This window comes from Xenia sp. Carnegie-2017, unplaced genomic scaffold, assembly GCF_021976095.1.
Source record: "Xenia sp. Carnegie-2017 unplaced genomic scaffold, XeniaSp_v1 HiC_scaffold_14, whole genome shotgun sequence".
NCBI lineage: Eukaryota > Metazoa > Cnidaria > Anthozoa > Malacalcyonacea > Xeniidae > Xenia > Xenia sp. Carnegie-2017.
The window spans coordinates 7050319-7064969 of NW_025813447.1; the positions used below are offsets into that span (position 1 = coordinate 7050319).

Genomic DNA, 14651 nt, shown 5'->3' on the forward strand with positions numbered 1-14651 from the left:
TTTTACACAAGCAGACCTTCCAACCTCATAAATTTGAGAACCTTGAGATTTTAAATAATGCCTTGCTCAAAACTTGAGATTTGGTCATCAAACCCTGCAATATTCCCTTATACCCAAATATTTCCCCCGATAACCCTTGAAAAATGAAGAAATATCAACACTAAAAGTAATGGATAGTCTTAAACTTCAACAGTTAGTAGTTCTTAAGTTTTTCTAAATGGAAGTAAGAGCAGATGCCAAATATAGTCAAATCGTTGAAATTCTTTTAGGATTATCAACAGCAGTATCTTCTGTTTTGAAGAGCTTACTTTTTGCATATCTAACCTTAACAAAAAACATGCATTGTAGCATCAAAGGTTACTCTATAGTAATTATACATAAAATTATAATTCAAGTTAATCGAACAAAGAAAAAATGAGGAAAGCATAAGACTGAATACAGCTCTAGGTTGTTTTATTGAGATCATCATTTGTGCACTTATTGCAAAAATGTGCAAGATTTCGAGGCTAAACGGTAAGTTTGTGAGATGAGACCGAGAGAGTTGGAAGGTTGGCAAAAAAACCACTAAGCAACTGTTTGCATTTGTATGCGTTAGATATTTGATCACAGATCAAGCCATTGCATTTCATACCTTGTGCTGACATCGAAAAACACGACTGGTAGCACCGTGACCAAGTTCAACGTTATTATACCAAAAGTAATTTTTGCTTTCAAAACGATTTATCATTTCAAACATTTGACCTATGAGAGATAAATAAAATGTAAATACAGAGGTTGCTGATCGTATAATAATTACTTTCTCAGTATAACAATTATCTCATCTTGGCATAAAATTCAAGGTCATTACGGCTAACAATATGAACGGTTTCAATGAAGATTAATGGTAAACAGTAGCATGGCACCTTACCCTAACAGGCGCTATGCAAGTTTAAAATTTCAACAACTTCCTCAACTAAACTTCACACTACGTACAAGATTCCCTTCGAAAGACAATCAATCTAAAATTTCAAAATAGGTTAGTTCTACGTACAAACTTCGATACTTCTGTTTAAAGAAACATTTCGTATGTTCTATTATCCAAGAAAAACAATTTTATTTAAAGATACACTGAAAAAAGCGAAAGACTTAAATATCGTCAAGATGTAAACAAGTCATTGAAGTCAATATGTATTTTTCAATACGAAATTTCAAAGCATAATCTGGGTTTGTAGACTTAGCAAAACAACTGAGCTGAACACACCTCTTTAAAATGGCTGATGAAGCAGTTCTTTCGCGTTAAAATGACCAGGTTTCGACAAAATTTCAGCTACAACACAACAGACGAGTTGGTAGACATATATAACCGGAAGTTACATGTACCAAAAAAGACTACGTATTTATTTAAAATGTACATTCTAGACAAATTGTGTATTATATATTGAATATTGAATTCCTCTCACATTTCAAATTCTTAAGACGTAAAAACAACATTTACATAAACGCATCAGAGCTTTTTAGCTGTTCACACAAGCATTAAGAATTTAAATAGTTAAACGCGTTGATTTTACGTGCATATGATATCGCAGGGTAAAGTCAGTAGAGTGATGTAATTTGGTTTAAAATAACAGGGGAAGTCCCAGTAGTACCATACTTCATGTTCGCTACATAATTTGGAATAGTAGTAAGACATAAAGCTGTTTGTAGGGTACCATCAGGCGATATTTCTTATTTTCTTTTACGTTTAAAAACAAGTTGATATTCGGCCGAAAAATCTTAAGCGTTTCGGAAATAGATCAACACACCTTAGGGCTTAAACTGCAAAATATGTATAAAAAACTGTTACGAAACGCATAGAAAACGCTTTAAAAACACACCAAATGGTAGCTTGCAAACAGCCGGGTGAAATTCACCAGCCTGAACCATGTATTTTATAAATAGTTAGACAAATCTCTCAAATAAAAAAGGTTCAAAATCGAGCACTCTCATCCATTTTGAAGTTCACACCGATCATTGGACAACTGGCTTGAACCACTGTCACGATTTAAAACTGTTAAAAAACGCCTAAAAAATCGAAACAAACTTCATGGTAATTTTCTTGGATCATTGCATAGAAGCAGAACACATAAAAATTTCCTTCTAATCAAAATAATTGTTCCTGATATTAAGATAAGTCAGTTCTCTAAATCCATGATCAAAAGAAGAGGTGCACAAAAAGGTTGAATAACCCTGATTGCGCTTTAGTTTGGCTATTTCATACCAGCATCAATCTACTATTTTGAAATAGTGATGTTTGAATTTGAAATACTACCTTTAAGAAACTTTTAAATTGTTTAACGTCGTCCTGCTCCACATGTCGACAATACTCCTGATAAAATAAAAAAAAATACAGACGTTATGAGGTCGAGTACTACACATTCCTCGCGTATTAGTTCAACTACGCATGTACAATAATTGATCGTCAATATGTTCAGATCAATGTTTTCAACTGGATTTGTATGCCATGTGTTTGACGACGATAAAGTAAACAACCAACCCACCTGAGCCATTTCAGAAGTAAGATTGAGCGATGGTAAGTACTTGCTTTGCAAAAAATGAACAAACTGTTGACTCTAAAAGAAACATAACCACTGTAGCAGCCGTTGAAACACCAAGATTTTGCACAAAACTAACGCTGACTTAATATAACCGTACCTGTTTTTGATGAATGGTTTTCTGTACGATAGCAATTTCCTGTAGTGTCTACAATGAAATCAGAAAATGGAAAATATCCCGTAGCTTATATCAAAAACACATTATTTTTCGTAAAACACGAAAACATAAGTCAGCGAATCCCGTTAGACGTACAAGCATGGTTTGCGCGTCCGTCAGATCAAATTCGGGTTTGGATGGCGCCACAAAGCATGATGGGATAATGTTATTGGTGATGAAGTCTTGAAACGCAAGTGGACCGTTGGAGCCGTCTGAAGAGATTTGGATATAAGATAAATTTTGAGCATCGATATAAATTTAGATATTAAAGCAACAAATCACAAGATAACACAATTGTAAATAAAACAAAACAATCATATGAGCACTCAATATCGTAATATTCTTCTTACCCCAAATCTCAATGAGTTTCTTCAATATTCCGAAACAAGATTTCTGACACTACATTGGAATATTTTGCATAAATATATTTAAATTTATTCTGGACGGGTGGAATGAACTGACTCTTGCATCGCATATAAAACTTTGAACAGAACATAGAATCAAAGTTCATTTACAAGAAGCATTACTTTGGAAATGATCATTGAGCTAAATATAAAAAGTGGAAGGCCATCTTTGAGTAAAAAAACAATCCTAAACTTGCATTAAGAAAAATTTTACCTTGAACATTTTTTTGGGAGTGCGTGTGGAGATTGGGACTAGTTAAATTCTAGCTTAAATATTGACGGACGGTGGCCTGGCAGCTAAGTATTCAGTTCAATGAAAATCATTTAAATATCACGGACACACGCTCAAGACTATAACTTAATTTCCATTTGCAAGAAAATAATGAACTTACGACGGGGTCCGTAGCATCAACTGCGCCTTGAATTATAGTATTGAGAACCTCCTGAGTGTTCTGCGGTTCTGGAAAGATCACAAGGAGAAACGTCGAATTCTTACAGTGTTGCCATTCATACAGGAAAATACAAAAATCTTACTTACCTTGGTTGAGTATAACTTCGACGACGTTGTTGTTCACAAGACAGGTGATGAAATGAATGTAGCTGCTCTTTAACGACATTTTTTCTCTTGTTGCCTTCAAAAGATCATAAACATCAGCCGAGGAAAAAAAGAGAGCACGGAAACAAAATCTTCTACGTTAGAGCAGTTTCGAAACCTTTTTCAAAGTTTGTATTAGGATGTATGGGTGGGGGATGGATTTAATAAGGGAGAGGATTTATGTTAGAATGTATCAGGGATAGATTTACTAAGGAAGAGGATTTGTATTAGGATGTACGGATCAGGGATGGATTCACTAAGGAATGGGATTTAAACTAGGATACATCAGGGATGGATTTACTAATGAAGGGATTTATATTAGGATGTACCAGGAATGGATTTATCAAGGGAGGGGATTTCTATTAGAACATATCAGGAATGGATATTTTAAAGAAGGGGATTAGTATTAGAATATATCAAGGATCGATTTACTAAGGAAGGGAATGCAAAGGCCAATTTCTCCAAAAAGTCCTACAATACCAAGCAATTAAGCAAAAGCAATTGTAATTTGTGTTTAACTAAGCACACTTTCAAAAAAATATATGAAATCATGGTGCGTATGAGAGCAACAGACTAAGAAAAAAGTTTGACATGCCAATACAACACCAAAAAGTAGCCACAGAAATCTTATCCAAAATAAACCAACCACAATCATCCTTGATCCATTCTTGTCGCGTATGTGCGAGAAGAAAATACTTGAGGATAATTATGTATACCTGTGTATCAAGAGAGTCCGTAGGTCGACTGATAACGGAAAATATGGTACGTACAATCGGCATGAAAATTTCTTGAAGAAATGGAGTTATATGATTCTAATATTAAAAAAAATATGCAGTCGTTAAGCTCATAATCTCCAAAATGGAAAAATAGTGCTTTCTTAAGTCCAAGAGGGCATTATCATTGTTATGTACACACCTTAAATTTCGATATGATTTGGTTAATCAAAGGAATAAACTCTTGGATATCTTTGGCCTTTTAAAATGTATGCGGAGAATAAAACCAATGTTAACTTTCTTACATTCGAGAAACTACGTTAAGGGGCTGTTTACATGATCCCCCGGCTAACCGAGTTTCAGTGAGGCGTGAAATGATTTCGAGGTATTAAAAGGAGTCAAAACTTCAAGCGTAAAAATTACTGTTTATTAAGAACCACAAGTCATTCCTGTTGCAATTCTCAAATTAGGCCAAATTTGTTGTTATAATTTTAAATGTTTTGTGTTGTTATCAAACCAGAGAATTGTGAAATTGCCAGAGAAGATTTATCTGATGATGAGTATTGAATCGTTTCAATTTGCCAAAATCATTTATCGCTTGACTGAATCCCGGCAACCCGGGCTCATGTAACAGCCCCTAAATAAAATTTGACAAAACTTCTCCTCCTAACTTCAAAAGATGAGAGAGAAAAGATTTTGATGGGTAAATTACCTCTGGATCTTTAAGCAAATGTGTAACGGCGACGGGAATGTACGGTAAAACATCTTCGCCAAGACATATTATCATTCGATGAAGATATTGCCGCACGCCAGAGTGAATAAGATCTCGATGAATGCGGACGGTCAAAGCACGTAGGAAAACTGGCAAAATCTGTAATCGCAAGATTTTACCTGTTATAAACATCATCTCATGGACAGTCCGCTCTTTCATCTAACAATAAGCCACAAAGACAAGAAAGAGTTTAACAATTAGCTACAACGCACCTCCGAGAAACACGTTGAGCAGCCGCATAATTTCATAGTTTGTTGGGTTGAGAACGCCTTGCTTAAACGACTAGAATGGACATGTGAAAGTTTAGACAAAATCGAAGAACTAATGACGTATTATTTATGTGACTTGATCATTCTTGTGACAAAAACACGCCTCACCTTGCAAATGACGCCATGTGGAATAAACATTGCGCGTGAGGTAAGAACTGTTCTTCATTCAAACTACTTCTGTTTAACTGCATGAATACACAGAATAAAGAAGACAGAAAACAGTAAACTACAATACCTGCATAATTAACAGTGAAATCGAAATAAAACAGTGTACGTATTTCAAAAAAAGAGTATTCAATTATTCTGAAAAGCGACAACATGCATGTCTAACATTCCACCTTTTGTTGAACAAAGTAGATACAAACAACATTGTATTTACAACATATCAATACCGATACACTATTACATGCAGATGTGTAATTTACTATACAACATGAAGTAACATGTATAAGTGAATAAGAAGCTTTAGACAGTCAAGTGGGAAAAAGAGCACAATAGAACTCATCACAATGATTCTTATAAGTTTATATATAAGAATTTATAAATTTTATATATAAGAATTTATAAATTTATATATGTAAGAATGTATATTTACGTATATTTAAAGTGCCCCTTTCAACAAAAATTTTTAATAGCGATATTAAATTTAGGTGTGATTTTCAACGTATCAGTGAAAAAAGTTTTTAAGTTTGTCAAATCGTTCCATTTTTATTGCTTATGAAAGTTAGCAAAATGTTCCTTTTAACGGACCTTCGTTCGTCATTCGAAGTCTGGAAAGACTTACCTTTGTGACGTCATGCAAGGGATTCCTCAATACAAAATATATATACCAACTATCTTGGATGACGTCAGAATTTGGCTAGACCCAGACTTCATGCCACGACGGACAAGGTTCATTGAAAGGCAACTTTAAACCTCCATAACAAGAAGACGATTTGACCAAATTGAAAAACTTTTTTCACCGATACGTTAGATATTACATCAAGTTTTGATATCGCTAATAAAAGTTTTTGCTGATAGGGCACTTTGAGAATCGAAACAAGTTGTATGAATGAAATTTTCCAAATCTATTTGAGCCCGCGCAATCGAGTTATCAAGTGATAAAAATAGCGCCATCTTGCACAAAAACAAACCTTATCGAGGACTGCATTAAATCTTGTCACCAATGGAGTTAAAATACATCTCATGTCTTGCTCTTGTTTCTACAATACAAACGAGGAGAAAATGTCTTTCGATTTCTTTATTCTTTTTCTCGTTTTCAACGAGAGTCAAATAACTTTCTGCATCTTGTGGAAGATCTAAGTTTATATCTTAGCCAAATCATGACATCGAACAAAACGTACGTATCCTTACCTCTGGGCCAGAGCCACTGAAAACGATAAGTAAACCAGCAGTCTCGTACAAAAACATCTACAGTAAAGTATATTACAAAGTATATTATACACCGCGCAGTATATAACATGGTCAAAGCCATGGTAAAACCCACACATCATAACAAGACGATCGTAGCCATCAAAGATGCTTTTATAAAATACATCCATTCAAAATCAATATGCGTATTTCGACAAGCAAATGCGCAAAATCTCACGGATTGTACGTACAATACACATCGTTAGGATACGAGTGATATTGTTTTAAATGTTTGCAGCGCCCAAGGTAAGTCTAAAATCTCGTTGGTAGGCCTCTTATCGCCTACAAGCATACCTCGTCATCAGCTCGAAATTTAGCTATTCCGTCGAGAAGTCAACATCCCAGATGCAAAGAAAAATGCAAGAAAATGTCGTACCTGATCATCAGCGGAAAACATATTTTGATAGCCATTGTTCTATAAAGAAGACACACGCAACGCAATAAAACAGAAAACATACAATTAACGAATCTTCTTAAAAGATGATACAGACTATTGCTGATTCAAAACTTACAGGAGACAAAAGAATAGCTTGAAATCTAGTGAAGACATCCGACGCAAAGTTGTGCACGTGATTTCTGGAAAATTCAGAAGTAATACAAATGGTACGTCACGTGTAGTTTATTAATGGTTTTGTTTGATAGTAAAACCAACAAAATATGACTGACTTAACAATGGTAGAACGTAATGAACACATACACTCGTTAATGAACAACGGAACTCGTTAATGAACAACGGAACTCGTTAATGAACGACTGAACACAATAATGAACAACGGAACTCGTTAATGAACGACTGAACACGATAATGAACAACTGAGCTTGTTGATGAGCAAATGAACTCATTACGTAAAGAATTACAGCAAATGAAATATATAAAAAAATCGCCATCAGCACACTGACTTGTGACTTCTTAAAAATCTCGCTACAAGATAACATCCACGGCTACGGACTTTACAGTTGGGATGACTCAAACATCGCTCGTCGAGGAATGAGCTCTGCAAAAGATTATCAAGGCTAGAAATCAAAGCAAAAATTGAAACGCATTTACTACGATATAAAATCCAACAGAACCAAACGAACCAAGACTTCAGGAATAAACTGAGGTTGCGCAGTGAAGAATCGGTCGTAGCGCACCAGCAATTCGAAGTACTGGAAGGGCATAGAAGAAATGAATAATTGTGAATACAAAACCAATATCAATGACCACTGTAGATCATAACTCGAAGTGAAAAGACTTACTAAAATTGAAACAGAGAAATGTGTCTGTGAAATTATGTTGCTTGATATTAACTAAAAAAGAGCAAGTTTATACATCAGGTTAGGAGTAGAGTGAAGCCAGTGACAGACAAAGGGGGTAGTTTCAGTTTTGGGACTATCTACGGCAGAAGCAGTTGCACACGTTTCGACGTGCTTCACGAAACAAGGTTTTAAAAACATAAGTTTAAAACATTGGTAAACAACAAAAATCAGTTCTGATACATCGTGTGTTTCACGAGAAAGACAGACTTAAAACTCACCGAAGAAAGTATGTTTTGCATAATCTCCCATTTTACAGGATCGGTGTACAACTGTTGGTTCTAAGACAATCGGAAAACAAGAAACAAAAAAAATGAAACATGAATCAAGAAATTGTAAAACACGAAAATTCAACGAAAGATTGACAAACCGGAACAGCTTCGCCCAAATAATAAACCATTCTCATTGCGACTTCAACATCCATAAATTCTAAATTCTTCCAGTCCCTGCATGGTTGAAATCAAGAAAACGGTGTTGAAGGAAAAGGAAGAAAGAATTGCAAGGATATGATGTGAATTAGAAGCGATACTCACAAATGATTCTATTATCATTTACAGACCTCCGAAAAAGTAAAAGCAAGCATTCTGGAAACAGCCAAAAGTGATGGTAATTTAAATGGCGAAGCAGCGATGAAAATACCGTAAGATTAGGCAAACCGAGGCTACCGTCTTTAAGGGCAAGCGTAAATTTATGGCATTATTTATGACGTCACCCGTGGTCTTGCATGTAGCACTCGAAAGCTACCACAGTACATTTCACAGAACTAAGTAACCACTTTACAGGAAAATTACTTTATTAGTCTCACTATGCACCGCTCAATTACCACTTTTTGTAACAAGCAGTGAAGAACCACTTCGAACGACTAGCTCACAGGAACACAAGCAGAGACGAACCATTTCGAACGACTAGCTCACGGAAAAACAATTTAATGTTTCACAGAAAACAATTTATGCATAACAAATAGAAACAAGAAGAAAAAACTGCGCGAAATGAGGAAAAGAGACAATGGGCGTAGCCAGCTCCACAATTGGGTGGCACATTACTACATGCATTTTCTGTTTTATTAAATTCTGCTAAAATCAACTGTCCCTACTGATAATAATTTAGCAAAGTTCATCACCTTTATCGCTTTGAGACCCCCCCCCCTCCCCTTCAATTATTCAGACTGCCTAAGCTCGCGCTGATAGAGTACATACTTAATAAGTTTTAATACTTTGAATATTACCTCAATGTATGCAACACATACTCCATGACAGTCGACAACAACAAATTCGGATCCTTCAAAAGGAGAGATCATATATGTTCAAGGTAAGTGTTTGAACTTCCACATCGATAATCATAACGTATGTTACCAATTGACCAATATTTTGAAACAATATCTTCAACGTTTTTCTAAACTCGAGGAACATCACTTCGTCGTCACCCTGAAAGTTAAAATAGTTTCATCTTTCACACTGCACTTTCACGTAAACACAAAAATATCCGTACTATATCACACTTCAATTTTCGGCAGAAAGCTCTAAGGAAACGATGGGTATTTATTCAATTTTATTGTTAGTCAGTGGTGCAATTGTAGCAGCTTTTACTCATTATAGCCAAGCCAAACGAGCTTTAACAAGTAAGAGGTGCTGGTGAAAAGCGTTATGTGGTTCAAGATTGCTGTTTTTAAATGACTAGCAGGATTATTTTTTTAAAGAATATAAACAATCACAACGTTAAAATAGAAAAACAATGACATGCTTTCCAGAGAAGAGATATCTTAAAGAAAAACTCTCGTTGAAGAATCCACCAAGACATGCACAATAAAAAACATACAATACCTCTTGATCAAAGTCGTACGATTCGTCGTATTTCATTTTTTGAATAACAGTTAGAAGCAAGCCCTGAACAAAAAATGTTATAAGCGATCCACAAATATGAATTCAAATCCAAAAGGAAAATACATGTTTCACCTTTATGACGCCCTTTTGTTCGGTCGACAAATTTGGCGACTGTCAAAGAAAAAAATACAAACTGGTCTGTTACAAAAATACGTACGTAAGTAAAGGGGAAAAGTCAGATATTCTCTAACACAAAACCGAAGAGAAGAACAAGAAATTTGCACTAAATAACTAACTAAATGTGCTAAGTACAGGGGACAAGTCAAATAATCTCTTACACAAAACCCAAGAATTTAAGCGTTAAACCGTACTTGTTTAAGTAACGTAATGTAATCTTTCGCAAAACTGTGTACACTTTGTGATATGTCATCGGCTTCATTTGCAAGAAAGCTATCAGAAAACGAAATTGAAAAATAAATAAATGAACTTTAATACACTATTTGAATAGCTATACTGTACAACAGTGTACGCTGAAACCAAATATTTCAATTTCTTCTACATTAAAGAAAGACAATAAATTTAAGAAAGACAATAAAGAGTGTTTTGTGTTTCATAATCGATCTACGATATAAATATTGATATAAAAACACAACACACCCAAACATATAGTTGAGCTTGCTTTCGATAATACTCAACGTCTTTAACGCTTCGTCTTCACTGCCTGCCTTTTTAAGCCTGTTAAAGCAAAAAATTGGACAACATTACTGAAGATATATGTATGTACAATGCGTTATTGAAACCATCTTGTGGGTCACGAGTCTAAAAACTGTTACATTACTTTGACCAGCAGATAATCAACTGAGTGCCAGCCGCGTTGATGAGTTTTGCTAGTTTAGCCTGAAAATCGCTGTCGTCCGACTAAAAAACACACACAAAAAAACAAAAAATACGACATTAATGTTAATGTAGTTAACTATATCAAACAACAACCTTTTTTTTTGCAGCATCAACAAATGTAAGAACGATATCTTGCACCATAAAGTTGTAATGTAGTTTGCAAACAACAAGCATGAATTCATACCTCACTTGGTGGTAAAACTTTCGTATCTTCCAACACTTTAAGCAGCGATTGAATCAACTGTATTTTGTCCAGCGGCAACATTCCTGAGGTGAAATGATTTAAGAATTACATGAAGCTTCAAGCTAGACCGTTCGTTCATTGGACAACGAAAAAATCAGTAATTGAGGAAGAGGATGGAGAAGATAAACAGAGAAATAAATAAAACAAAGGTAGATAAACATGCTTACCTTTATTTATGATCTCAGCCAGGCAATCGCAAGCGCTTTCCTGGAGCAGGTCGATCGACAAGTGGTTCAAAAATATTCTGTTACAAGTAAGAATGAAAAAGATGTATCACATGGTCAAGTCAAATGGTGCACGCTAATTGGTTCATTTAACGTATGAAAGTAATGAAAGTAAGAAAAGCAAGGTGCTAGAAGGAGAAAAGCACAGCTTAGTACTTCCTTCAGTGACGGCAAAGAAAATTCCTAAGGTGATTTTGAAGTATATCGATTTGTTGGGTCGTTTTTATCATTTGGTTTTGTTAGCTCACGACCAGAACCCGTCTATAAACTGTGTTAAATGTTTTTGAATGCAGTAAATTGCTTTCTTCACAAAGTAACCTTCGGGTTCTGGCAGCAATTACATTTACATATCCATCAAAACGATGATTGAAAGCCAACCGGAATGCGCAGCTAACAACATACATGTAGGCATATGAAATATTTGTTACCGTATAAATTTATCATTAGCAATCAAATTAATGTCGATCCACGAAACATATCGTCCAATCACATCCAGACACAAACATATAATTTGCGGTTGAACGTTTTCAACATCACTCTGAAACGGAAGTTAGTTTGCGCGTAAATGCTGAGAGAGTAAATACTTCGGAGTAAACATTTCCACATCATCTATAATTTTTTCCTTGTGGATTAGAAGGGCAGGAACTAGAGTACAGAGAAATTCGCCCAACATATTCAATACATCAGTAAATAAAGGAGGAAGGGTGGGTGGGTGAGTGTGTGATAGACGCAAATTTCCCGTTGGACGACATCACAATGTGTATTAACACGTAAAAACTTAACTATTTGTAAGATTTTATTCTTTCAAAATTTTTAGTCGACGACTTTCTTATAAATAAAGGTTATTTCGAAATTAAAATAGAGCAACTATAGCTAATTTATATAGCCTAAAACGATTCTGAAACGCGAAGGTCTCACTTTAATCGCGTATTCGCCAACGACAGAGAGTTGAAGCACATTATTCACCAACTCCAGAACCATTGCAATGTTCATCAACTAATTCAACAACGCAATTGAACTGTGAACATGAAAACTCCATTCTTACCAATATTTTGTACCACGCTTCAACCAACTCGTTCACGCACTGCACACGCATCGCATCCTTGACCAGCGTACTTTTCTGAACATCCTATAGGATGAAGACACAAGAAGTGGTTTTGAACATGAAAACAACACAAGGACTATACAACATCATACTACAGGATTAAGTGGAGAAGAACTACCTGTTGTGATTGTTGCACTTCCCTGTTGATGACTTCTTCATCGATATTCTTTAAGATTGTCAAAAAGTTTTCCATTCCATTTTGTCCAAATTGAAGAAGTGAAAGAATATCAGAGAAAAACGACGGCCACTAAAATAGGATTAACATAACAATAATCAGTGTAAAAAGCCTATAGAACATGCAGACTGTATTGAAAACATGTGGCTTTTATCTCATAAGGAGTGAATAAGGACAATACAGATGTGGCTGAAAGCCTTGATGTAGAGCGAAATTAATGAAAAATTGTTGGTATTTCTGCAAGTTGTAACTGAACTTGCAAATGAGAGCAAATAGACTTTCCCTAGTGAAAATCATGAACAGGATCCTGCTTAGGATCATAAATGAACATCATTTGAGATCCTGTAAAGTCCTATCTTATCCAAGATCCCGCAGGATCCAACACAGGAATTTGCCAGGGCTGCAATGCATATGTGATTCTGGATTACCACATGGTAAGGAAGGTGCAGTTTAGTATCAAATATGCACTGTATATTTCTAAATGCATAGAAACGGATTTATATTATTTATTGATTTAAATAAATTTCCAAGTACGTACATATCCTAATCAACAAAATGTTCCATCATGATATCATTATTATAATGCGACAATTTCTTTCAAAAATTAAGTGCTTTCGAAATGACAGACATTCCATTTTAGAAACACAAATTTAACCAACATTTCAGTCTTCATGGGGAGATAATATAAGCGCAGCCGACATCACAGTCAGCTTGTGCTACATTTTACATACAAACCTTTTCAGGATATTCATTGATGAATATCAAAGTGATAACTTGGGCTCCTTTGTTTGATATGAATGACTTTTCCTTCTCCACATTTTGTAATGACTATATAGGAAAAATTTAAAAATGAAATAATGCATGACAAAAAGACAAGACGAGACGCTAATAAATCACAGGTTCAATGGTATGATTAAAATTTCATAGAAACTTGAAACTTGCATAACCTTTGGACAAAATCTTACTTTATGAAGCCAGGACATAAGCATTTGTTTAAATAACTGTTGGTCCGATTCAGCCATTGCATTATACCTAAACGCAAAAACATTAAAAATGTGAAAATATTCAAGGAAAGATGTTGAATTCTTGCTTCTTAAAAGAAAATTCCTTTCATAAAGATATCACAGAAATCCTCATGTTAGTCATTGTTGATATATTCATACCTCTTTTTGGCATGGTGCTCAAGGACTTGAAAACAGAAGAACTTATGGTGATCTGAGCTGCAAGACAAAGACAAATGAGCAAAGGATTAAGATAGTAAAAGAATGGATACATACATTAATAACATGTGACATTTATAGCCATCAAACCTTGCAGTTCCTTGCAGAAGAGCCTGGCCACAAATCTTCCATCCATCAGATGAGTTTTTGAATTGCTCAAGATATGCAACAGTCTGTGTAGACAATCATTCAAATAAATTTATAACGTACAGTTATTAAATTAAGTTAATTATACTAGACTTGAGGAATTCAAGTTTCAACATCAGATTATTCCTGACGAAGATAAGACAAACCGTTAAATACGGGACGAAACCCATTTATAATTAACAATAGTAGCCTGTCCCACTTCTACTAACCTTTGATTGTGCCGATGGATTTTCAATAGGCGATTGTAAGTATCCCTGTAACGACTGCTCGTCCATTACTAGTTGTACTTGAACTATACGTGAACTATACAGCTATCTTTAAGAGTTGGTCTTTAAAAAATTTGGAGACAAACATCACATATTTTGCAACCACGTGCAAGCCTTTGGGAATCAGCGATTTTCAACTACATTCTAGTCGACGAAGATCGCTTCCACCTCTAACGCGTTTCCCCTAACTATTTCTTATGAAGATTTAACGTGTCATTGCTGTAGGCAGAAGGAAATAAAAATGACAAAAGAAACAACAATCCTAAATGACACAAGTAAACATCTAGGAGAATTTCACAACACCGTGTTTTTATTTCGTCAGATTTATAGCGCACTTATTTTCGCGTCAAATTTGCGACTTCTTTTA

General features: G+C 35.1%; 2 protein-coding genes across 3 annotated transcripts in view; both read right to left on the bottom strand.

Moving 5' to 3' along the window:
• The window catches only part of LOC124433847 (serine/threonine-protein kinase TBK1-like), a 15525-nt gene extending 13860 nt beyond the window's left edge, over positions 1 to 1665 (bottom strand). The window contains exons 1-3 of one of the 2 annotated variants that reach the window (XM_046983645.1): positions 1241 to 1345; positions 908 to 998; positions 632 to 741 (exon numbers count right to left, since the gene is read on the bottom strand). In XM_046983645.1, the coding sequence (XP_046839601.1) occupies positions 632 to 736 (105 nt within the window). In that variant the 5' untranslated portion in view covers positions 737 to 741; positions 908 to 998; positions 1241 to 1345. Of the gene's footprint in view, positions 1 to 631; positions 742 to 907; positions 999 to 1240 lie in introns of both variants that reach the window. The other variant, XM_046983646.1, reaches the window with a different exon arrangement.
• On the bottom strand, positions 1357 to 14507 carry LOC124433846 (exportin-T-like). The gene is made up of 39 exons (XM_046983644.1): positions 14228 to 14507; positions 13962 to 14044; positions 13815 to 13871; positions 13617 to 13683; positions 13387 to 13479; positions 12595 to 12723; positions 12417 to 12500; positions 11800 to 11909; positions 11315 to 11391; positions 11088 to 11170; positions 10845 to 10924; positions 10664 to 10741; positions 10378 to 10456; positions 10139 to 10177; positions 10007 to 10069; positions 9539 to 9610; positions 9412 to 9464; positions 8557 to 8632; positions 8408 to 8467; positions 8130 to 8180; positions 7971 to 8039; positions 7791 to 7885; positions 7403 to 7466; positions 7267 to 7305; positions 6834 to 6890; positions 6614 to 6682; positions 5589 to 5665; positions 5424 to 5493; positions 5152 to 5310; positions 4642 to 4698; positions 4443 to 4538; positions 3670 to 3763; positions 3524 to 3591; positions 3078 to 3126; positions 2824 to 2939; positions 2671 to 2718; positions 2517 to 2588; positions 2288 to 2344; positions 1357 to 2040 (listed from the first exon to the last, which is right to left on the bottom strand). The coding sequence occupies exons 1-39, from the start codon at positions 14291 to 14293 to the stop codon at positions 2014 to 2016; spliced, it is 2883 nt and encodes a 960-aa protein (XP_046839600.1). The 5' UTR covers positions 14294 to 14507; the 3' UTR covers positions 1357 to 2013.
• Positions 14508 to 14651: the final 144 nt, after the last annotated feature.